General features: G+C 48.5%; 1 protein-coding gene and 1 non-coding gene across 5 annotated transcripts; both read left to right on the top strand.

Moving 5' to 3' along the window:
- Positions 1-656: 656 nt before the first annotated feature.
- Positions 657-24,606, top strand: MED24 (mediator complex subunit 24). Of its 4 annotated transcripts, none has more exons than XM_058560883.1 (27): positions 657-697; positions 1,089-1,299; positions 1,389-1,471; positions 9,734-9,772; positions 10,119-10,192; positions 10,556-10,788; positions 10,933-10,989; positions 12,437-12,548; positions 12,707-12,857; positions 13,152-13,265; positions 13,814-13,861; positions 14,289-14,371; positions 14,663-14,749; positions 15,215-15,326; positions 15,829-15,971; positions 16,710-16,747; positions 17,188-17,270; positions 17,658-17,836; positions 17,954-18,053; positions 18,369-18,544; positions 20,488-20,752; positions 21,141-21,322; positions 21,503-21,593; positions 21,928-22,027; positions 22,948-23,028; positions 23,690-23,838; positions 23,999-24,498. In XM_058560883.1, the coding sequence occupies exons 2-27, from the start codon at positions 1,170-1,172 to the stop codon at positions 24,113-24,115; spliced, it is 3,027 nt and encodes a 1,008-aa protein (XP_058416866.1). In that variant the 5' UTR covers positions 657-697; positions 1,089-1,169; the 3' UTR covers positions 24,116-24,498. The 4 variants fall into 4 exon arrangements, 3 of the variants coding, with proteins under 3 accessions (XP_058416866.1, XP_058416868.1, XP_058416869.1); XM_058560885.1 differs by having other exon boundaries at positions 665-697; positions 1,111-1,299; XR_009222717.1 differs by lacking the exon at positions 657-697 and adding an exon at positions 24,526-24,606 and having other exon boundaries at positions 902-1,299; positions 23,999-24,220.
- LOC131418004 (small nucleolar RNA SNORD124) lies at positions 17,005-17,108 on the top strand. Its single transcript, XR_009222801.1, has one exon. It is a non-coding gene; the product is annotated as a small nucleolar RNA SNORD124 (small nucleolar RNA).
- Positions 24,607-24,649: the final 43 nt, after the last annotated feature.

The raw sequence follows: 24,649 nt of genomic DNA, 5'->3' as shown, positions 1-24,649 counted from the left end.
TCATGTCTCCTTAGGCCCTCTTGGCTATGACGGTTTTTCAGACTTTCCTTATTTTTGATAACCTTAACCTCAGTTTCCTCCTTACTTTCCTCCTTGCTTCTCCCTGTATTCAAGCAGTTGCAGGGCCAGGAGATTCTGGGAGGACTGCCAAATTTGGGGGTGAAGTAGTTATGTGTGTGCAACTGACCAAGCCTCAGTGTCGCTTCTGGAATACAGGTGTGGCAATGAGAACAACTCTGATAGGCGCAGGGGTTTAGGAGAGCAAGAAAAGGCCAGGAAAAAGAAAACGTATTGCTGAATCAACGCCACACACTAGCTGTGCCTACTAAGTAGCGGGTAACGAAAGGGTGTCGGAATATAATTTAAAGGCCGGGTCGACAGTGACGTCATTGGGCCACGTCTGATCGCGAACCGCTTTTCGAGAGCCCTCCCCGCTCAGCGGTCTGAGTCTCCGTGATGCTTCAGCCTCTCCCTGTCCTTCCCTAAAGGAGAGAAACAATGCGCGGTTACTAGCTTAGTCCCTTAGCTTCCTGGCTAGCCCAGTCCAGGAAACTACAATTCCCAGAAGGCATCGTGGCGTGACCGGTCTCTTGCTACATTCCTATTGGTTCATGTTTATTATTCCCAGCCAATAGAAAATTAGCCCTTTGATAAGTGCCAAAATGGCGATACCTAGGATCTAGGGCTTGATTGTCCGGTAGGCTTACATTTGGGCAAGTGGTGGATGAAAAAGAAATATGGAGTTGTAGTTTTAGGGTTAGGGAAGGTGGAGGAAATGGGGGTGGGGGGAGGGAATGTGCGTTCGAGGTGGTGCTGGCTGAGGGACGCAGCCGGAGCTAAGGGCGTAATTAGGAAACTGGATTTGGCTTAACCCCTTGTTGCCCTATTTACTCTTTGTATTAAGCCCGTTTGACACCCTCTTCTTAGTGCTTCAGTTTAAGGAAGGATGGTTCAGGAGGGAAGAACTTGACAGGATCCCTACCTTGCCCCCTTCCCCTTTTTTCCTTTCTAGTTCCTCTGCCTCCCTTAAATCTTCTTGTATCTTCTCCGTTGCATTTAACTCTGCCCTCCCCTGTTCTTTTCCTCAGAATCTCCTCTTCTCTTCTCCAGCTGGATTTCTCCCACCTCAAAGGTGACCGCCACCGGCCCCGCCTCCTCAGAGTGAAATCATGAAGGTGGTGAACCTGAAGCAAGCCATTTTGCAAGCCTGGAAGGAGCGATGGAGTGACTACCAGTGGGCAATCAACATGAAGAAATTCTTTCCCAAGGGAGCCACCTGGGACATTCTCAACTTAGCAGGTTCTCAAGTGAAATAGGAAGGAAGGATGGGAGGGCTAAACTCAGAAAAGTTGTAACCACTCAGTCTTGCTTTGTTATTCCGCTTGCAGAAGCACTACTGGAGCAGGCTATGATTGGACCTTCCCCCAATCCTCTCATCCTGTCCTACCTGAAGTATGCCATTAGTTCCCAGGTAAACTGCCCCACCTATTCCAGAGAGTGAGGGTTTGAAGGTAAAAGACTCGGAGTACAATTGTCAGCTCATACTTTTTAGGTGAATTTGTTTGAATACATCACTTCTCTGAGCCCTAGTTTTCTCGTAAAAATAATAATGCTTCATTGGGGGCTGGCCCAGTGGCGTAGTGGTTAAGTTCCTGGCTCTGCTTTTGTGGCCCAGGGTTCTCAGGTTCGGATCCTGGGCGTGCACCTTCACACCACTTATCAAGCCATACTGTGGCAGGTGTCCCACATATAAAATACAGGAAGATGGACACACATGTTAGCTGAGGGCCAATCTCCCTCAGCAAAAAGAGGAAGATAGGCAACGGATGTTAGCTCAGGGCTAATCTTCCTCACACACACACAAAATAAAAGATAACGCTTCGTTGGTTATGATGAATATTACATTAACTTATTCTCTCAAGAAGTATTCCTGAATTCTTGTATGTGCTAGACAGTGCCGCAGACTCCGGGGATATAGCTGTGAACAAGACCTGATCCCAGCGCAGAAGGAATTTGGTGGGTGATACAGATATATAAATAAGCAGTCGGTCGCAGGATGGGTTTATGATCTAGGTTAGGGCAGTAGTATGGGAGTATATGGGAGGGGTACGTGATCCAGTCTGAGGAATCAGGGAAGGCTTTCTAGAGGAAATGATGTTTAAACCAAGACCTGAATGGTAAGTAGGAGTTAGCTAGGCGCGTTGATGAGGCTGTACAAAGCAGGGAGGAGAGCATGTGAAGAGGCTGGGAGGCAAAAGTTGCATGATGATGAAAATAATTGAGTATGGCTGGAGCAGCAGTTTTGGTCTGAGGACCCTTTTATACTCTTAAAAATTGTTGATCCACTGGGCAAAACTGAAAAGGTCCCCGGTGACAATCCAACAAAGAAACAAAGAAAAGACTCCAAGAAAAAAATTATTGAGACTGCTTTGTTTATATGTTTTTCATCTATCCATATTTACCAGTGTAGGAATGAAAACAGAAATTTAAAAATATTTATGAATTTATTTAAAAGTAACAAAAAATAAAGCCATTACGTGTTAATATAAATAACATTTTAATGAAAACTGTATTTTCCAAAACAAAAAAATTAGTGAGGAAAGTGGCATTGTTTTATGTTTTTACAAATCTCTTTAATGTCTGGTTTAATAAAAGACAGCTGAATTCTCAAATCTTTTTTTTTTGTGTGTGTGAGGAAGATCAGCCCTGAGCTAACATCCATGCCAGTCCTCCTCTTTTTTTTTTTGCTGAGGAAGATTGGCCCTGGGCTAACATCCGTGCCCATCTTCCTCCACTTTATACGGGATGCCGCCACAGCATGGCCTGACAAGTGGTGCATCAGTGCCTGCCCGGGATCCGAACCTGCGAACCCCCCGGGCCGCCAGCAGTGGAGCGTGCGCACTTAACCACTACTCCGTGGGGCTGGCCCCTGAATTCTCAAATCTTGTGCATTCAATTGTTGCAATAGGCTATTTTGGTTGAAGTGTATGAAGAAAATCTGCCCTCACACATCAAATATTTAGTTTGGAAAGGGAGCAGTACTTTAATAAACTTTTCAGATAATTGCATATTCTTCTTTGATACACTAAAATTCAACAGGTGATGTGAAACCACATGAATCAACTTTTTATACTCCATTACATTAAAATCCATTAGTCTCTCTCTTGCACTTTGAATATATCTTTTACCCATGCATGATTTTATCATATCATGAATTGGTCATTTGGAAAATATCCGTTACTGAGTTACACAGATATTCCAGTTGACACGTTTAATTATATGATATCATCACATATCATAGAGCCTCTGGGACACTCCTTGTACAGTTGTGAGAGAATGAGAGTGAAAAAGGCAAATAACATCTTAGTCGTATTTATTTTTTGACCTCACAGACCCCAGGGGTTCCTGGACCATATTTTGAGAACTGCTGGGCTAGCACTTCAAGGAGGACACTGGTTTAGAGTGAGATAGAGATTAGGTCATAAAGGACCCGTGAGTGATGCTAAGGAGTTTGGACTTTATCCTAGGGTGACAAGTAATCATTTAAAGGATTTTAAGTGGAAGAATAGTATGATAGGAGATATATATATATTTAACATGCAATAAAATGCACAGATCTTAAGATTAATTCAGTGAGTTTTAGCAATTGTATATACCATGTCACTGATATCCAAAATAAGATACAGAACATTTTCATTCTCCCAGAAAGTTCTCTTGTGCTCCTTTCTAGTCCATCCTCTTATAACCACTAAGTGTTTTCTATCACCATAGACTAATATTTGGATTTCATAGAAATGGAATCATATATGTTCTGTATACTGTTTTCTTTTGTTTAACATAAATGTTTTTGAGATTTATCTATGTTGTTGTGTATGTCAGAACTTCCTTTTTTTTAATTGCTGAGTAGTATTCTTCAGCTGGCACGTAGTTCTCGTACTTCCTTTTTCCTCTTGGCGTTATGTCTGCTTTCCATGTTAGTACATATTCACGTCCTTTATTCTTTTTAACTGCTGCATAGTGTTCCATATGTACTGTAATTTAGGTTGTTTTTTAATTTTTTACTGTTATAATCAATGTTTCACTGAACATCCTTATACTCACCTTATCCTCACCCTTCTGCATATCTGAGAATATTTCCCTAGGATAGGGAACTACCTAGAAATGGAATTGCTGATTTGAAGAGTACCCACACATTAAATTGTAGTAGGTCCTACAAATTGTGCTCCAAAAAGGATTGTATCAGTTTATACCCTCTCCATAGTGTTTGATAGTATTTCCCCACACCTTTCCAGTGCTGGATAGAATCTCTTAAAACTCTTTTGCAGAGAGGCAAAAAATTACATCACATTATAATACATATTTCCATGATTGCGATGTTGAGCGTATTTTTTCGTATGTTTATCGGCTCTCTGTATATCTTCTGTCAATTACTTATGTATATCATTTGCCCATTTTTCTGTCATTTGTTTGTTTTCTTTATTTTGGTAACAGCTTTATTGAGATATAAATCACAAACTATACCATTTACGCATATAAAGTATACAATTCACTGGTTTTTAGTGTATTCAGACTTGTGCAACCATCACCACAATCAATTTAGAACATTTTCATCATCCCAAGAAGAATTCTTACTGATTTTTAAGTGTCTATTAATATAATCTATCTTGTAATCATTATCTTTTATATATGTTTTAAATTTTCTATCACTTTTTTTGACTTGTTGGTTTTATTTTCTTAGCATGCAGAAATTTTTAATGTTTTTGTTGTCAGATTTAACCATTTTTTTCCATTATATGGCTTTGTCTTGCTTGAGGGCCTCCCTGCTCTGAGGATCAAGATATATTCTTCTCTGATTTCTGCCAACATTTTACTTTTCTTTTTTATATTTATTTTGTTTAATCCATTTAGACTTTATTGAGGTGTGAAGAAGAGATCCATATTTATTTATTTATTTTTCCAAATAGATGGACAGTTGGCTCAACTGCCTTTATTGAATAGGCCATTCTTTGTTGTATCCTAAATTGTTTCTTGACATTCTAGTATGTTTGATTGATAGTTTTGTCTTTTCTCACACCAATACTTTACTGTTTTAACTACTATACCTGTAGAGCATGTTTGATATCTGGTTAGGCAAGTCTTCCCTTTGTTTTCTTTTTTTTTTTTTTTTGTGAGGAAGATCAGCCCTGAGCTAACATCCATGTTAATCCTCTTCTTTTTGCTGAGGAAGACCGGCTCTGAGCTAACATCTATTGCCAATCCTCCTCCTTTTTTTCCCCCAAAGCCCCAGTAGATAGTTGTATGTCATAGTTGCACATCCTTCTAGTTGCTGTATGTGGGACGCGGCCTCAGCACGGCTGGAGAAGTGGTGCCTCGGTGCGCACCCGGGATCCGAACCCGGGCCGCCAGTAGTGGAGTGTGCGCGCTTAACCGCTAAACCACGGGGCTGGCCTGCCTTTGTTTTCTTTTTCAAAAATTTCTTGGCTGTTTTCAGGCATTTTCTTTTCCAGACAGATTTTAGAATCAACTTAAGTTCCGTAAAAAAATCCTATTGTATTTTGATTGGATTTCCTTGACTTTGTGGATTTGAGGAATTTGTGGGTTAATTTGAGAAAGATCACTCTGGTTGTGGTTTGAAGAATGAGTTGGAGGGAGGTGAGAGAGAAGGCAGGGAGACCATTTAGTCTGGCATATTTTTTCTGTAAAGGACCAGATAGTAAATATTTTTCGCTTTGCAGGCCGTATGGTCTCTGTCACCACTATTCTGTCATTATAGCTTGAAAGCAGATATAGACAAAATGTAAATAAATGGGCATGCCTGTGTTCTGATAAAATTTCATTTACAAAAAAGGTGATGAACCACATTTGGCTTGCAAACTATAGTTTTCCAACCCTTGATTTAGGCGATTGCAGTAATTCAAGCAAGAGATGATGTTAGCATAAACTTGGGAAATGGCAGCAGGAAAAAAAGCTGAATTCAAGAAAAACTTAGGAGGTAGCATTGAAAGGATTTGGTGAGTAACTGGATGAGGGGTATGAGGGAGAGGAAGAAATCAAGGCTGGTGTCTAGGTTTCTGGTTTGGGCCACTAGATGGCTGATGGGATCGTAAAGAGACAGTGGGAGTAGAGTAGGACTGTTGTTAGGGTTGGGATGCAGGTAAGGGGAGGAGATGACATGTTTGATTTGGGCCTTGTTAAGTTTAAGGTGCCTGTGTGGGCTGCTAAAGAGAAGATACTCAGTAGGAAGTTGAACATACATGTGTGGAACTGGAAGGAGAGGTCTAGACTGGAGCTATTGATTTAGGAGTCGTCAGCTGCAGCTGGTAATTGAAGCTATGGGCATGGGTGAGATTGCCCAGAGAGAGGGTGGAGAGTGAGCAAAGAAGCAGCCCTCGCCAAATTCCTGAGGAGCCAGTCACATTTAAGGAACACACATAGGAAAAGAATTCCTTGCAGGAGTCTGAAAAGAAGGGGTCAATGAGGAGAGAAGAAAAGCTAAAGAGTGTGGTATCTGGAAAAGCCAAGGGAGGAGAGGACTAAAGAATGAGGAAGTGTTTCCTGGGGTTAGATGCTGCCCAGAAGTCAGTGAGATCAGAACTGAGGAGTATCCATGGGGTTTAACAACAAGAGCTTGTTGGTGAGCTTAATGAGAAGATTCATGGAATGGTAAGGACAGAAGTGATTGGAGTGGATTGAATTGCGAATGGAAGATGGGGAGGTAGAGTGTAGAGAACTCTTTTATGTCTGTGAAGAGCAGGAGAGAGGGTGGTGGTTACTTAGAAATGTGGGGTCTGTGGGAAGTTCTTGTAAAAACAAGAATCTTAAGGTGTGTAAACACTGATGGGAAAGGCAAGAGGGAGAAAGTAATAGTGAAATAACAGTGAGAGTGAAATAAATATATATGAAAGACCTTCATGACTTGTAAAGTGCCATGCAACATTAGGAATTTATTCTTCCTTCAGGGTCAAGAGGCTCTTTGTGCCAGTGCTCTGCATGTAGAGGGCACTTAGGAGTAGTTGGGGGTGTTGATATGAAGAGCAGAGGAAACTAGAGAGCAGCTGCAGTGTCAGTCTGGGCCAGCCAGGTGGGCATCAGGCTGCATAGACAGTCTCCAGCCTCACGCTGGTGGTAACTTAGAGCTTCTGTGTTGATAGATATATTAAGACTGGAATAGGTTGAATCCTGCCGTGTAAAACAGTTCAGCATGTGGAAAGTATTTTTAGGTCTCTCGAGTAGCAATGCTTTATCGATACTGTTAGCAAAAATTTACTGAACAGAGTTCTGAATTTGGAGACCATAAATTTATGGTAACCAATGGCATCCCTCAGAATATACAGAATTGGGGTTGTTTCTCCTGGTAGTTTGGGGTCAGTTTCTAGTGGGAACATCCAGCTCCCCCTTCAGGTTGGTATCCAACAAGGTTCAGTTCTCTGCCAAGCTCTTGCTATGGGGACATCAGTTATAAATAAACACTCGCCTGGAACGTTATGGTCATCCTGCCCAGGCAGGCTCCCAACTTTCTGATCGCTGTCAGACACAAGCTATGGCTTCACAGTACGTTCCGCTGAGAGTGGCACTAAACACTAATTGTATATTTAAGTCCTCTGTGTGTTTTGCTCCTGTGTATCCAAGAATACTAGTTAAAGATGTCCTGACAGTGAGCAGTCTGTTCATGTGATGGAGCAATTATACAGGGAAGGCATTGCCATGCATGTAAAATTCACCATGCTAAGATCATTGAGGCTGACTTGGCTTTCTTCTTAAATCTTTGGATATTTCTGTTCCTCTAGTGAAGATAACCCATGAGGCAGGTGATTATCTTGACAGTTTCTGTCATTGTATTCTGCTTTTTTATTTTGGTGTATTTTGCCACTGATTTTGAGTATACAGTTGTAACTGTTTTCTATAGTATTATTCATGTTTTATCAGCACCCTTTAATTTTTTAAAAATATGACAACTTAAGAGACTTTCTGTAGGCTTTAATTTCATTCAGGCCAAATTAAATTTTTTGAGTTACATCTCCAATCTTATGTTGGTGATGAATAGGTTTTACTAATAGAAATTTGTTTTAAGGTAAATTTTTTTCAGGATGCTAGTTACTAGAATTCATTAATCCGAAGCAATAAAAACTTACCGAGGACCTACTGTGTGCTAGGCCCCAGGCTAGGTTCTAGAGAAACATGTAAATTCAACACTATTTCTGTTCTCAAGGAGTCCACGGTTCAGGTAGAATTTCCCAAAAAGTATTTTGGAAATACTAACTAAATGAGATTCCTTGGTCAAGTAAGTTAGAAAAGTATTGCTTGCTTCTTCTCCAGTCATCTTAGAGATTCTCATTGTATACAAGTGTATTATGGTTCAGAGAAGTCCTACAGTAAAGAAAGCTCTTTACTAAAAGGACCATTTACTTTATTTTTATTTATTTTTTTTGTGAGAAAGATCAGCCCTGAGCTAACATCTGCCAATCCTCCTCTTTTTTTGCTGAGGAAGACTGGCCCTGGGGCAACATCCATGCCCATCTTCCTCCGCTCTACATGGGATGCTGCCACAGCATGGCTCGACAAGTGGCACTTCGGTGCACGCCCGGGATCTGAACCGGCGAACCCTGGGCCGCCGCAGTGGAGCGTGCGCACCTAACTGCTTGCGCCACCGGGCCGGCCCCAGGACCATTTACTTTAAAGAAAGCTCTTTATATATATTTATTCCAGGGTTTCTCAAATTCATATCACACAGAAGCTCCGTGTGTGTTTATGTGCATGTAAAATTTCTTAACATCTTGAGGAACCTTTGGAACAACATCATCCAATAGAACTTTCTACAATGATAGAAGTGTTCTATATCTATGCTGTCTAGTACAATAGCCACTAGCCACATTTGGCTGTTGAGCACTTGAAATGTGGCTAATATGACTAAGGAACTGAATTTTTAATTTAATTTAATTTAAATTTAAACAGCCACGTGTGGCTAGTGGCCTCCCTATTGGACAGTGCAGCTTTGGAAGCTACTTTGGGAAAAGCTGATCTAAGGGTGTGTTTTTACTTATTCATTCTATAAACATTATCAACAAGTTTATGGTGGTCGCTGATTAAAAGCATCGTTGTCCTCAAGGAGCTCCTAGTCTGGTGTGAGCAACAGGTACCCACTACGTCATGATGGGTCTAAGGGGATGACTTGGAGCACAGAGGAAGGGTTTCAGCTTTGGGTGGGAGATTGGTGTTGATCGGAGGTGTCCTGGAGGAGTCCTAGAGATTAAGTCCTAGAGAGTGAGTAAGAGTGTGTGTAGTGAAATTCACTACCTATGTCAAGATGCGGGTACTACTTACTCATTGCAGGAAATGTTTGTCTTTGGTTCTTGACCAAATAAAATCACTCTTGATAGAGGTTGTAGGAGTAAAGTAATGTAATCTCACTTGTCCATTCTTCTGCCCACTAGCAGTCAGTTAAATCTTTATGTAGTGGACAATGAGTGGCATGTGAGCATGAAACATGGCACCTTTGAATACTCCAGAATCATCTTCTCAGTGGGTTTATGCTGATATCATTTACAGTGAGTCTGATAGAAGCAGGAATGGGGACAATGCCTAGTGTTACTGCCTCTCTTCTAGTGGGTTGAGAAAGGCCTCTTGAGGGGGTTGAGGTTTTAGGAGAGCTGCAGCAACTTGAAGTGTCAGTGTTTGTTCCTCTCAACTGTGGAACACTAGTTGTCTGAACTTTATCTTTCTTCTTTCCCTCCAGATGGTGTCCTACTCCTCTGTCCTCACAGCTATCAGTAAGGTATGACCACAGCCACTCACGAGCCAGGGGGAGGGCGGGGGGACAGAGATATGGTAGTGACAGAAGGGACCCCATCTCCTTGACTGCTCCCATCATGTGCCTTTGAGGCTGGACAGCAGCACACCAGTGCCCCTGGCTGGCATTGCGCTTTCCATTGGAGGGAGGGGGATCCTGGGAAGTGGGGGCTGGCATTTAGAAGCAGATTTCCAGTGTTGAAAGGATGCTGAATCTGAAACCTGAGGTTGGAGGAAAGATGAGCGGGAGTCCTGACCGTACCATCTGCCTCATGTGTGAGACCTGGGGTTGACTGGGGCATTCCGTAGCATCGCTGCTGTTCTTTCCACAGTTTGATGACTTTTCCCGGGAGCTGTGTGTCCAGGCTTTGCTGGATATCATGGACATGTTTTGTGACCGACTGAGGTAATGGCAGGGGTAGGGGACTTGCAACCTTCCAGTATTATCTTAGTGTAAAGGGGAAGCTCCTAGCACATAGATTGAGACCAATTGCTGGGTTCCCACACTTCTTCTTCCCACCTGCTCTTCTGCACCCAGACATCCCCATCCTTTTCTACTTACTCCCTTCAGACAAAAATGCCTCTTGTCTATTTTGAGTAGCTCTTTTGAAACCTCTCCAGTGGAAGCAGACAGGGCTCTCTACCCCAGGACTTTGCTAGCTTCCCAACTCTCTTCTCTAGTAGGGGAGTGCTGGGCCCTCTGGGGAACATTGGTGTGGGTCGGATTTCAGCCTTTGGAACAGAGACAGATTTTGCATCCTTTTCCTAGCTGTCATGGGAAAGCGGAGGAGTGCATCGGGCTGTGCCGGGCCCTTCTCAGCGCCCTCCACTGGCTGCTGCGCTGCACCGCAGCCTCTGCAGAGCGGCTCCGGGAGGGGCTGGAGGCCGGCAATCCAGCCACTGGGGAGAAGCAGCTTGCCATGTGCCTACAGCGCCTGGAGAAGACCCTCAGCAGCACCAAGAACCGGGCCCTGCTCCACATCGCCAAACTAGAGGAGGCCTGTATGTCCCCTGGTTTCCCTGAGCCCCACCTGCCACTGCTCCCATAGCCGGTTCTTTGATTGAGAGGGGAGAGGCAGGTTGCCATCCCACTTCTTTCCAGGAGGATCTGAAATCATCCCACTTCCTTTTTTTTCTCCCTATAAGCATTGCATACATCCCAGGGACTTGGGCAGGGTGGCACGCGAGCCAATCAACCAACAGGTATTTACTGAGCATTGTTGTATGCCCAGCACTGTGCCAGGTGCTGGGGGTGGGGGGTGGGGGGCTACCGAAGGAGCATGTGGCAGGGTCCCTGCCCTCAACAAACATACATGCTAGTGGGAAGCAAGACTAGTACGTAATATACATGGAAAAAATTAGAGGACAAGATGAGCACACCATCCGTCCTTGTGTTTGTCTCTTTGTTACTCATCATCTGAAAGCAAATGACTCTTGTGTTTGAGTGTTTCTTAAAATGTCCCTTTAAACGTGGTACCTGTCTGCTGTCAGGCCTGTTGTGCCATATACCTCTTAACTCAAGTGCAGATGTGAAATATTGGAGCCCCAGACCCTGAGATCATACAGATCACCCCGTGGGAGGGAAGACTCTGGTATTTCTGGACAAGGGGCCCAAAGGGTACAGTCTTGCTGTGGCTTAGGACCACGTAAGGAGCTCTTGTTCTCCAGTAATGAGAATGCTAGCATGGGTTACACTCAGGTCTTCAGGACCTGGTTGGAGAACTTGTTATAGGATTAGTATATTTATTACTTCTCAAAATATGTTTTATTGCCTGTGAAAAGTCCAGAAAGATGATCACTATGTAAAAATGGGCTATTGACAGTTTCTTACCTATCTTGAGCACTTGACAAATGTTTATTGGCTGAAAAATGAATGAATTTTAACTTAATTTTAGTGGATCTCAGGTCTTATCTTTTTGGGTTTTTTTCCCTATGCTACATGGAGGTTAATGGGCTAGTTGGTACCATTATTCATCATTTGACCCTCTGGAATTGTAACTAGGATAAGTGACTTATACTTAAGTGATAACTAATGCAGTATAGACCATGAGTGCAGGCGTGTAGGAGGAGATATCAGTGGGTTGGACCAGGTGGGTAAGTTGTTAAAGGAGCTGGGGCTTAAACAGAGACTTGAAGGATAGTGAGGGTTTGAGAGGTGAAGATGGGTAGGACGGCATTTCAGAGGGGAGAACATTAGAGCAAAGGCCCAGACAGGGAGTGGGTGAACACAGAAGGCTGTTAAGGAACCTAGCTTGACTGGAGTGGAGTGTGATGGCCACTTGCAAGGCTAGCCCACACCTGAAGTGATTTGTGGCCACCCTACCTGTTCTAGCCACTGGACTCCAACCCCCGTCTGCCTCTCTCTGCCACTGCCTGTGTTAAGCTGTGCCTAGTCTCTAAAGTCAGCCTTGTGCGTCCCCTAGAAGCTTGGTTTCTGGGAATCGTTTCTAGGGGCTTCACCATTGGTGCTCACTCCCCTTCTAGAAAGGTGCATGCTGCCCTCAGGCCCCCCACCTCCCTGTCATCCTCAGGGGAAGCCTTCCTGCGTGGTTTTGTGGGCCTAGCGGGTGCCAAAGTCGAGGAGTTTGGGGCCAGTCTCTCTTTCTCCTCTGTTTCCCATCATGTTTCTGCATTTTCTTTTCTCTGCCAGCCTCCTGGACTGCCATTGAGCATTCTCTCTTGAAGCTTGGGGAGATCCTGGCCAATCTCAGCAACCCTCAGCTCCGGAGCCAGGCTGAGCAATGTGGCGCACTCATTAGGAGGTACCCAGCTCCCAGGGTGGTCTTGGTGAAGGGAGAGAGGAAAGGCCCTGAGTGTGGGTGGGAAGATGTGGCACCTGGCCCCAACCCCTGTGCTCTCACCTCTCCAGCTCTTCCTAGCTCCCCTAGCTTCCTGTCCCCTGTGTTTCTGTTCCCCTCAGCATCCCCACGATGCTATCTGTGCACTCCGAGCAGCTGCACAAGACCGGCTTCCCCACAGTGCATGCAGTGGTCCTGCTCGAGGGCACCATGAACCTGACAGGCGAGATGCAGCCCCTGGTGGAACAGCTGATGATGGTGAAACGCATGCAGGTGGGAGGGCCAGGGTTGATTCTCTGTCCCCAAGGTGGGCTGGCCATTTGTGGGCAGAAGGGAGAATGCTCCTGGTCCCTCTTGGGGGAAATAGGGTTTCTTCTGATTCAGGGTGGAAAGTGGATCCCAGTCCTGCGTGGTTCTGCCATTTCACCTATCGTCCCTGGTCTCACATTAGGGTGGGGGAGGTGCCTGTGCTGTGCAGTCTGTGACCCAGCCTGATCCCCAGGGGCCTTCAGAAGATGAAAGGGGGTGGGGCATGCTCTTATGCCTCACCCTGGGATCTGCCCACAGCATATCCCCACCCCACTTTTTGTCCTGGAGATCTGGAAAGCTTGCTTCGTGGGCCTCATCGAGTCTCCTGAGGGTACAGAGGAGCTCAAGTGGACAGCTTTCACCTTCCTCAAGGTACCTGGGACATGGGAACAGCAGAGAGCCAGTCTAGGAATGGTTCTCAGGAAAAGAGGGCACAACCCGGACCTTTGCACTATGTTTCTCCCCGCTGGCATCATGTCCAGCCTGCTAGGTCCCCCAGCACAAGTTCCCATCGATTCTTTTCTCTGAAAGTCCCAGGGCTATATTTAGCCCACTTGGCAGGCCTCTGCTGTTTCTTAGCACACAGGTGCTGTTTCACTCAGTCATCAGCCAGATTAGTGCAGGGCACTTTCAGGGGCCGAGGAAGCGGGCCCCAGTCCTTGAAGGGCTTCCACCTTTGCTTATGGCATTTCCTTGTTGAGCCAGCAGAAGTGAGGGGTCCCTGTGTCCTGTAGGCTGAGGGCACCAGGCACTTGAGTACCTGTCAGCTGTCTGATTTGGCTCTAAGAGTGCTTTCACTTCAGGGCGGGAGTGTTCCTGTCTCTCTGCCCAGAGCAGGGGGATGGAGGGCATGCCTTTAGTTCTGGGTGAAAGAGAGGAGAAATTGAGCTTCTTGTTTTTCCCCCTGCCTCACTCTCTAGATCCCACAGGTTTTGGTGAAGTTGAAGAAATATTCTCATGGGGACAAGGTGAGTTGAAGAAATGAGATGGGGCGCATGGGAGCAGGTGAATCCTTGTTTCCACCCTGGAGAAACAAGGGCAAGGGAAGGGTCACTTAGGCCCTAGCTGGGCAGTAGTGCACTCTCGTGCCCAGGGGAGGCCGGAAGTGTGCGTGTTCCTGAGCACCTGCATGCATCCACGCACATGCACCGTCTCCAGACAGAAGGCAGCCAGGCCGCTCAGGAGGCAAGGTTGCCCAAGATGACAGGGGCCGGGGTGGCCGTGCAGGGAGCAGTGGTGCCCATACTTCTCCCCGTCCAGTCACTGGAAGCCAGTGGTGGACACAGCCAACTTGTAGGCTTTTACATCCAGCGGGGTGTCCTTGTGAGCCTGCATCACAGGCTGTGGGGGAGTGGAGGACCTAGAAGCCAGGTGGCAGTTTCTGGCTCTTTTTAGGACTTTACTGAGGATGTCAATTGTGCTTTTGAGTTCCTGCTGAAGCTCACACCCTTGCTGGACAAAGCTGACCAGCGCTACAAGTACGGACTCCCCTGCTCACCCCCACTTTCCTAGAAGGTGTTCTGGGCTCTTCCCCTGCTCTTCTGTGCCAGATAAGCCCCTGGGGACTGCCTCCTTGTTCACTCCCCTTGGCAGGGGCAGGAGGCAGCAGCCCCGTAGTTGCCGAGTGCCCGAGCCCCTCTTCCTTCCCTCAGGCACTCAAAACGTTCTTCATCCTCAGGAGGGAGGATCCTGGGCAGGGACTCATTGCTCCCACCCCTCAATAACCCCTGCTGGATGCCCAGTCCCCTCATCATCTTTTTCCCTCCCAGCTGTGACTGTACAGACTTCCTACTCCAGGAATGTGGCAAGCAGGGCCTTCTGTCTGAAGCCAGTGTAAACAACCTTGTGGCCAAGCGGTAAGTGTGAGCTCCCTTGGGCTGGCCTGAGGACCCCTTGACCTCCCTCTCTCATGTCCAGATTGGGCTGCTGGGTGCCTTTCCTCCCCGTGTCTAGAGTCTGGGCTGCAGGTGACTGGGACCATGCCTGGGGTGACCAGGGACAGGAAACACTGACTTCTGCGCGCCAGAGTTTTGCACTCTTAGGTGCTGTGCTTTAACTCTCACCCTCATTTGTGATCAAAGTAAAAATATTAAATCTTCCTTCAATCTTAAATGAACTTTCAAAGTAGATGTAATGACCAATGACAAATTGAACCAGTTACAATATTGGATACGCTTTCATAAGCGTCACCCCAACCCCAAGGCTTCTTAGGTGCTTCCCACCTTCTCTGTGCCTCTGCTTCTGGGGCTGGACTGGGGAGCGTGTCAGGAACTTATCTCTATTCCTCTTCCCTTCTCTTGGCCAACTGGTTATGGCTGCAGTGCAGCAGACCGGAAGCACGTACCCCAGCTGAAATCGTCAGAGAATGCCAACATTCAGCCCAATCCCGGGCTGATCCTCCGGGCGGAGCCCACTGTCACGAACATCCTCAAGGTGAGTGCGTCCTTCCCTTGCCGTCAGGGTCATCTCTTCCCTCTTTCCAGTTTTCCCTCTACTTCCAGGTAAATAAACAGAGGCCACAGACCCCTGTCTCCTGGCTTTTATACATAGTTACTTTGGAAGTAGAGAAAGGGGGAAGGCAAGGGAAGCCGCCATCGAAAACTAACATTTGCTGAGCATCACTTGTAAGCCAGGCTCTGTGGCAGATGCTTTCACGTATATCCTTGTCTCAGGTGGAAACGACGGAGCATCTTACAGCAGTGACCTCGCCCACCCCAACCCTGCCATTCTCCCAGTTTAGTCGAGAGGGATGTGTCAGAGAGCCGGCATAGAGTTTAAGAATGGTTTCCCAGACTGGAGTCAGAAAGATGTAGATTAAGTTGCAGGTCGTGGTATCCCATTTAGCAGAGACACACAGAGAGAGAAATGGTGGCTAGGCTGTGTCTCGGGGGGTCTTCAGTGTTCTTCAGGACATGATTTCCTGTCGTGTCCCCAGACGATGGATGCAGACCACTCCAAGTCCCCAGAGGGGCTGCTGGGGGTCCTGGGCCACATGCTGTCTGGGAAGAGTCTAGACTTGCTGCTGGCTGCTGCTGCCGCCACTGGGAAACTTAAGTCCTTCGCCCGGAAATTTATCAAGTAAGGAAGGCAGAGACCTGATCGGGGTGGGGGGGCATGTGTGAGGAGGAGGTAGCAGAAAGGGGCAAGGCCCTGGTGTCTGGGTCTCCCCAGCTGGAGACGTTGGGGGAAGGGCTGGTTCTCTGGACGTGAAGTGGTCTTTTCTCTTCAGCTGAGGATGAAGTGGAGGAGTTTGATGAGGTGACCAGGTGTTCAACAGTAGGCGTGGAGGGATTCTGTGTTACTAATAAGGGGCTCTCAAGTTCTGCTGACTTTTTTGGTTGACCTGGATTTTGATATATAGAACATTGTTTCATTCAGTAAGCCATTCTCTAGGCCTTGGAAATCTTTTAAAAATAGATAGAGTTCTTTTTTCTGTAGCACTGGTGTTCATTTTATTTTATTTTATTTTTTTAATTTTATTTATTTTTATTTATTTTTCCCCCAAAGCCCCAGTAGATAGTTGTATGGCATAGCTGCACATCCTTCTAGTTGCTGTATGTGGGACGCAGCCTCAGCATGGCCAGAGAAGCGGTGCGTCGGTACGCGCCTGGGATCCGAACCCGGGCTGCCAGCAGCAGAGCATGCGCACTTAACCGCTAAGCCACAGGGCCGGCCCACTAGCACTGGTGTTCATTTTAAGTTTAGCCCCTAATTCAGACTTCATGAGCACGTCTCTGAGCTGGTGTAGCCCCCTGACCCCAGCTATTGCTCAACCTTTGCCCTGGTTGATGTGACCTGTCTCCCTTCCTTCCACAGTTTGAATGAATTCACGACGCATGGCAGTGGAGAAAGCAGTAAGTCAGCTCTGTGCATCCCCAGACCCGGCCGGCACTGAAGGAGGGGTCTAGAGGGAGAGAACAGGGGAGGGAAAAGGACATCTTTGCTCATCCTGGGGGGCTGTTTTCTCCCCTGAGTGATGACTGACTGAAGGGGAGGCTTGAGAGAGGGTAATGCTGGGAAAAGGATTCTTCTAAAACCACCTGTTTGTCTCTTTCTCTCCCTTTTTATGATTTGGTTGGGTATTGGGGGGAAGGAGGGCGTCAGGAGTCTTTGATTTCAAGGAAGGGATGATGTTCCAATTGAGACTCAAGAAAAGGATTCTGAGCCTCAGAGCTTTGAAGGAGCCGCTTGGTCCCTGACCTTCCTTGAGGCAAATCCTGGTGCCCTCCCAACCCAGACAAAGGCTTTGGGCCCCTGCTGTAGGCTGCTGGGTCAGCCTTCTTATCCTTCACAGCCAAAGCAGCCTCAGTTCGAGCCTTGCTCTTTGACATCTCCTTCCTCATGCTGTGCCACGTGGCCCAGACCTATGGCTCAGAGGTGAGTGAGAGGAGAGCCCTCAGGATTAGGGGCACCAAGTGGGTGGGGCCAAGAGGAAGGAAACAACCAGTAACTCTCCCCCACCTCATGTCAACACCCCCACCCCCATCAGGCTCCCAAGCCAGTTAGTTTTGCTGGCTGCAAAAATCAGGCACCCACACACCCACCCTGGGAAAAATCAATAGATGTTCCCTTGGTCACATCCCGAATCCTTCAGTGCCATATTCACACTGACCACTAGGTGGCAGCATACCCCCCGTCTTTCTCCTTCAGACCAATTTGTTCCCAGTTCCTCAGGCCTGGAAGGGAGAAGCTGTGGGCAGGAAACTGAGGTGCAGGGCACAGCGCCCTCCTCACTCGGCTGATGATTCTCCTTTCCTTTCCCAGGTGATTCTGTCCGAGTCAAGCACTGGAGCAGAGGTGCCCTTCTTTGAGACCTGGATGCAGACCTGCATGCCTGAGGAGGGCAAAATCCTGAACCCTGATCACCCCTGCTTCCGGCCCGATTCCACCAAAGTGGAGTCCCTGGTGGCCCTGCTCAACAACTCCTCAGAGATGAAGCTGGTGTCAGTGGCCTGGGTGCCTGCTCCAAGGGTGGCGGTGGGGGCAGGGCCAAGACCCTCTCCCTTTTCCCATCCTACACGCCCCTATGGTGATTCTTCTCCCATCCCCACCCCCTGTAGGCAGATGAAGTGGCATGAAGCCTGTCTCAGCATTTCAGCGGCCATCTTGGAAATCCTCAATGCCTGGGAGAATGGGGTACTGGCCTTCGAGTCTATCCAGGTAGCGCCACCTCTCCAGCAGCCTTCCCTCTTCCCTGAGACACAGAGCCCATCTTTGATAGCTTGTTCTAATTTGTAAGAACAAGAAGACCCTTAATCCAGGAGCTCATGTTTGGATATTGATCTTACTTTTAATCATAGTCTTAACTACTCCATCCCACCAGCGAACTTTGGGAAAATCAAACTTGTGGAAGAAAGAGGTGTGGAATGTGACCCAGGACTCCACTTGCTGCACTTAGCTGCCCACAGAGGCCAGGGAAAGTGATGGCCAGGGACGGGGAGATGGTGGCTAGAGTACCCTTTTCCCCTCCCCCAGAAAATCACAGATAACATCAAGGGAAAGGTGTGCAGCCTGGCTGTGTGTGCTGTGGCTTGGCTTGTCGCCCACGTGCGGATGCTGGGGCTGGATGAGCGTGAGAAGTCGCTGCAGATGATCCGCCAGCTGGCAGGGCCACTGTATAGCGAGAACACCCTGCAGTTCTACAATGAGAGGTCAGTAACCCGTCCCCTCCTTTCTGGAACTCTGCAGGTCTGTCATGAGAAGTTAACAGCTCCAGTAACCAATATCCCCCTCTTCTCTTGCCTTCCCAAACACGCTGCTCACCCACTCACTCACTTCCTCGCTCACTCATGTTCTTTTTCACGTAATCATTCACTGACTCAGCAATATTTAGTGTGTGTCTCTGTGCCAGAAGCATTTATAATCCAGCATCTACTGGTTTATACAGAAATACACACCTCAAACAGCTATGATTCCTGCCCTCAAAGAGCTTAAGTTCCAGAGAACTAGCTTGCCAGAAGAACAAAGTGATCATCTTAGCTATATCACTGTTCTAGGAACTATGAGCCCATCTGTAGATTTTAGAGGCCTTGGGCCTACCCACCCCTGTCACCTCCCCACCTGGCTGTCTTTTGTGACATTTTCCTACCCTGGCTTTTCAGGGGCTTGGAGGACCACCCTGGCCACTTAGCTATTTTGGGTTCAGTGGTGTTGGTTCATTTATCCATCCAATAAGCTTTTTCTTTTTTAATTGTAGTAAAAAATATATAACATAAAATTTACCATCTTAGCCATTTTTAAGTGTACAGTTTAGTAGTGTTAAGTATATTCACATTGTTATGAAGCAGATCTCCAGAACTTTTTCATCTTGTAAATCTGAAACTCAGTATCCATTAAGCAACAACTCCCCCTTTCCCCTCCCCCTAGCCTCTGGTAACCACCATTCTACTTTCTGTTTCTATGAATTTGACTACTTTATATACCCCATGTAAGTGGAATCATACAATATTTGTCTTTTTGTGAATGGCACATTTCACTTAGCATAGTGTCCCCAAGGTTCATCGATGTTATAGCAAGTGTCAGAATTTCCTTCCTTTTTCCTGCCGAATAATATTCCATTGTGTGTATATACACCCCGTTTTGCTTATCCATTCATCGGTTGATGGACACTTGGGTTTCTTCTACCTCTTGGCTATTGTGAATAGTGCTGAACATGGACGTGTATGAACGTGGACAGGCACCAACCAATGAGTTATGAGTGATGACCCCAGGGGAGCCCTCAGGATGTCTTATAAGGGAGAAGTGGATACATTGAGCTGAACTGAGGGGAGAGGGCCTGCAAACTCACCGCTCCTGTTTTTCCCTTGCTGCCTCCTTTATTCCTTTCTTCCTTCATCCTCCTCTTCCCATGAGTAATGGAGTTTGCTCTGATGTAATCTGCTCTAAGCACTCTGACCCCTATCTGGGTAAGGAACAGTGAGAAATCTGTGGTTCCATCATGCAGGTGGCAAAAGTGCCTCTGAAAGTCATAGCGACTTTCCCAGAGCTGCTCAGAATTCCAGAACGATTAGCACTCAGACCCAGGTCTGTAGTCACCGTCAAAGACTTCATGAGGAAATTCCTGGATATGCACTTATATTTGCCCTGCTGTCAGGGGCCGGGAAGAGTCCTATGGGGCAGCCCTTGGGCCCCTGTCCTGGAAGTAACAGTTTACTTTGGGAGGAGGCCAGGGCTGAATGGGGGCCCCCCCCCAATTGCTCAGCCCAGAGGGAAGTGATTGTATTTATTTATGCCAGAGGTAGGCAGGGCCCAGGCCTGGGGGATGGGGAAGTTGGTGAGAGAGAGAGAGAGAGGAAAAAATAGGAATATATTGCTGGAATAACCTGGGGGAGGAGAGCGCCCCCCACCCCCCTTGATAGGCTTTGTGCCCAGCAGGTAAGAGTCCTGCCAGGAGCAGGACTGGTAGCGTCAGGTCTGCTAGGGGTTTGCAACTTCCTTTTGTCTCCTCCCTCAGCATAGAATGGGATTAATTCCCCAGGAATATTTCCGTAACCCAAATCCTGAGAAAAGTGTGGCCTGGGCGTCTCCTCCCCTCCCCACCCTGGCTCTTGAACCTGCTGTTGCCTGCACCTCAGGTCCTCTCCCCATCCCCCAGGGTGGTGATCATGAGCTCCATCCTGGAGCATATGTGCGCTGACGTGCTGCAGCAGACAGCCACACAGATCAAATTCCCGTCCACGGGCGTGGACACCATGCCCTACTGGAACCTGCTGCCCCCCAAGCGACCCATCAAGGAGGTGCTGACGGACATATTTGCCAAAGTGCTGGAGAAGGGATGGGTGGACAGCCGCTCCATCCACATATTTGACACCCTGTTGCACATGGGAGGTGTCTACTGGTTCTGCAACAACCTGATTAAGGTACTTGGGGTGGGTATGTGGCCAGACACATAGGCTGGGGGAGTCAGTATCCTCAGACTCCAGGAGACCTCTGAGAACATACCTGACAGGACCAAACTTGGTCCTGTCCTCTGACTTCCACACATCCAGCTTGGTCAGCCGGGCTTCTTTGAGAGGCGTCTTAAAGGCTGTGAGAAGATTCCTTGGCATATAGAGGCTGGTCCTCGCCTCAAGAGCTCCTGGCCTCTGCTTCCTCCTCAGGTAGCTCTGGCCAGAGGCTCTGATGCGGAGGGAGGGACGAGGCCCGCCTTGTATGCCCTCCCAGAGAGCTGGGCTGGAATGGCAGGGATGTCAGAGCCCCACATTTAGGGCCCTGAGCTCCTAAAAGCCCCCTTCCCTGCCCATCCAGGAGCTACTGAAGGAGACGCGGAAGGAGCACACGCTGCGGGCGGTGGAGCTGCTCTACTCCATCTTCTGTCTGGACATGCAGCAAGTGACCCTGGTCCTGCTGGGCCACATCCTGCCTGGCCTGCTCACCGACTCTTCCAAGTGGCACAGCCTCATGGACCCCCCTGGCACTGCTCTTGCCAAGTAGGATTCTCTGCAGAGCTTCAAGTCCTCACAGCCAGAGTTGGCGTCCCTCGCCTGGGGTCACCCTGGGAAGCTGGGCTGTGGGGAAGCCCTGTCGGATGGGGCCTAATCAGCATGGGCACAGAAACCCCCTTTGGGGCCCCTCTAATTATACTCTCTCTTCCTGGAACGCTTTGCCAGGCTAGCCGTCTGGTGTGCCCTGAGTTCCTACTCCTCCCACAAGGGACAGGCTTCCTCCCGCCAAAAAAAGAGACACCGTGAGGACATCGAGGTAGAGGACCTCTCCATTCACTTGTTTGTGTGTGTGTTCAGCAGATGTTTACCGAGACTTTTCTGATAAGAGGCACCTTCCCAGGCAAAGGCCATCAGGCATGGTCCCTGGCCCTTGTCAGGCATCAGTTGGTCAGGCATCTGCAGAGGGTCTCACTAGGTTTGTGGGAGGGGTGAGGAGAGGGATGGAGACAAAGATGACCCCACTGGAGCTGCTGCCTGAGGCCTGTGGGGAGTGGCTCTTCCCCACGCTGATCTGAATTCCATCCTTTTCCCCCCATAACGGGCAATGTGGGGACCCAGGGGTGGTTAACAGTGGCTCTCCCGCCCTCCAGGATTATATCAGCCTCTTCCCCTTGGACGACATGCAGCCCTCGAAGCTGATGCGCCTGCTGAGCTCCAATGAGGAGGACGCCAACATCCTTTCGAGTCCCAGTGAGCATGTGGATGGGGGGCTTGGCGGTAGCTTCCTGGGAACTCACTCTTCCCTAAGAAAGTCCACAGCCGCAGGCATCCTTGCTGGCTGGTCAGAGAGGGTGTGGCAGGAGTTTGTCCCATTCTGTCCCCTCCGGCTGCTCTGTTTCCTACCCCTGGAGAGACCAAAGGTTCCTGTGGATCTCTCCCTGAGAGTGGAAGCTCTGCTGCCCAGATCCCATCCCAGCCGGGGGCACACCATGGTCCCTCCCCCACCCCTTACTTACCCAAGGTTGAGGGACTGACAAGCTACCCAAGTGAGTCCACTGCCTCAGGCACAGTCTGTGCCGTTGACTCACCTCCTCTGACCTTCCTTCCCCTGAAACAGGCCCTGAGGCCTGGAGCAGCCTGGGCTGGGACTTGGGGCTGCTCCCAACTCTTCCTGCCTGAAGAGCACCCCTCCCCCACCTGACTTCCCTAGATGTCACTACCTCTCCCTGCCAAGGCCTCCTGTGGCATGTAATTTTTTCTGTTTCTAGAGATTTCTCCTGAGCCTAGAAGTGTCTCTGAGGCCTTTTAGGGACTAGGGGACCAACTGTGCGCTTGAGCAGAGGAGAGATGCTGGGTCTGCCACCTACAAACCCTGTGACCTTTGGCTAGTTACTTAGCAAATCTGAGTCTCAGTTTCTTCCTTTGTAAAATGGAGATGTGAAGATTAAGTGGCTTAATCCATGTACAGCCCCCAGATTGGCACCCCCTGCCTGGCGGTGCTCACCAAATGTTAGTTCTCCTCTCTCATCTCACGGGGATCTCTGTATTTGAGGGCCCTCTGTGACTCTGGATCCAATGACCTTCTCCGTGCGGGCCCTCTGCACCTGATGGGGGAGGGCTTCCCTTGGGAAAGGCCATCTCCTCAGTGCTCCCTCCGCTTGGCCCCGCAGCCGACCGGTCCATGAGCAGCTCCCTGTCGGCCTCCCAGCTCCACACAGTTAACATGAGAGACCCGCTGAACCGAGTCCTGGGTGAGTCCTTCCGTCCCCGCTCCTGGACTGGGGGTGAAGACTTCGTCAGCTGGGAGGGGGCCTCCTGGTGCCCCCTCGCCCCTTCTGCCATGTTTCCCCACTTCTTTCCTCCATCTCCCCTAATTGCCGGCTCTCCCGTCCCACCCAGGCTCCCATTTAGTCCCTCTTCTGACTCGGCCCCGACTTTCCTTTGACACTTCCTCTTCTTGACATCCACCTTTGGGGGACACTCTTAGCACTTCTTTCTATTCCCTTTTCAGTCTCACCTTCTCCCAGAGTCTAACCTCTTCTCAAACCTTCTCCTGGGGCCAGCCCCGTGGCTTAGCGGTTAAGTGCGCGCGCTCCGCCACTGGCGGCCCGGGTTCTGATCCCGGGCACGCACTGACGCACTGCTTGTCTGGCCATGCTGAGGCTGCGTCCCACATACAGCAACTAGAAGGATGTGCAGCTATGCCATACAACTATCTACTGGGGCTTTGGGGGGAAAAAGGGAAAAAAAGGAGGAGGATTGGCAATAGATGTTAGCCCAGGGCCAGTCTTCCTCAGCAAAAAGAGGAGGATTGGCATGGATGTTAGCTCAGGGCTGATCTTCCTCACAAAAAAAAAAAAAACAAAAAACCTTCTCCTGGAATTCTCCTTCTCCTCCCCCCATTCTGCACAGCCAACTTGTTCCTGCTCATTTCCTCCATCCTGGGCTCACGGACCGCTGGCCCGCACACTCAGTTCGTGCAATGGTTCATGGAGGAATGTGTGGACTGCCTGGAGCAGGGCAGCCGGGGCAGCATCCTGCAGTTCATGCCTTTCACCACCGTGAGTACTCGCCTCTGGGCCAGGGCTGGCCCACTTTCTCGGCCAGCCGGGTTCAGCAGCCAGCTCTCAGAGTAGAGGGGCTCCTTCTTCCCGGAACTTTGCACCCACCACGAGTTCGCCTCGGTGAGCAGCTGTTTGTCTGTCTCTCTGTCTGTGGCAGGTATCGGAACTGGTGAAGGTGTCAACCATGTCCAGCCCAAAGGTGGTTCTGGCCATCACGGACCTCAGCCTGCCCCTGGGCCGCCAAGTCGCTGCCAAAGCCATTGCTGCACTCTGAGGGGCCTGGAGTGGCCGCAGGGGAGGCCGGGGGGGTCCTGGCCCCAGGCACCTCAGAAGGGAACAATGAGGAAAGATGAGACATCATTGCTCATATCCACATGATGTAAGAGTCCTCTGTCAGTTTCCAGATCTTTCCCCTACTCCTGACTTCTGACCTCTAAGACGTCTCCCAATTTCTTTCATAATTTCCTCTCCCCGCTGCCAATACCTGAAGAGTATGAGCAGCCTGGTTCCTTAGCTCAGGGCGGTCACACTACACCCCCCTCTCATGTGTTGTGACCCCCTTCCAAGAGCAGATTTACCTCTGAGGAACTTTACAGGTGCAGAGTATGTGTGTGTGTGTGTCTGTATGTGTGTGTGTGTGTATATATATATATATATATATATTTTTTTTTTTTTTTTTTTTAGTAATACATGAGGGAAGTTCACCTCAGCTCACTTGTAAATAAAGATCCCTGTGGATGCCTTTCTGACTGTTTAAATGCCGTCAGTGCCTGTGTCTGACTGGGGCGGGGAACAATGTCCTCTCCTT

Source organism: Diceros bicornis, chromosome 18 (assembly GCF_020826845.1).
Source record: "Diceros bicornis minor isolate mBicDic1 chromosome 18, mDicBic1.mat.cur, whole genome shotgun sequence".
Lineage (NCBI taxonomy): Eukaryota > Metazoa > Chordata > Mammalia > Perissodactyla > Rhinocerotidae > Diceros > Diceros bicornis.
This window is presented reverse-complemented; position numbering and strand designations above follow the sequence as displayed.

Coding starts and splice junctions, on each gene's coding strand:
- MED24 (XM_058560883.1), top strand. CDS start 1,170: ATGAAGGTGGTGAACCTGAAGCAAGCCATTTTGCAAGCCTGGAAGGAG. Junction 1,300..1,388: donor GGACATTCTCAACTTAGCAG/GTTCTCAAGTGA, acceptor TTCCGCTTGCAG/AAGCACTACTGGAGCAGGCT. Junction 1,472..9,733: donor AGTATGCCATTAGTTCCCAG/GTAAACTGCCCC, acceptor CTTTCCCTCCAG/ATGGTGTCCTACTCCTCTGT.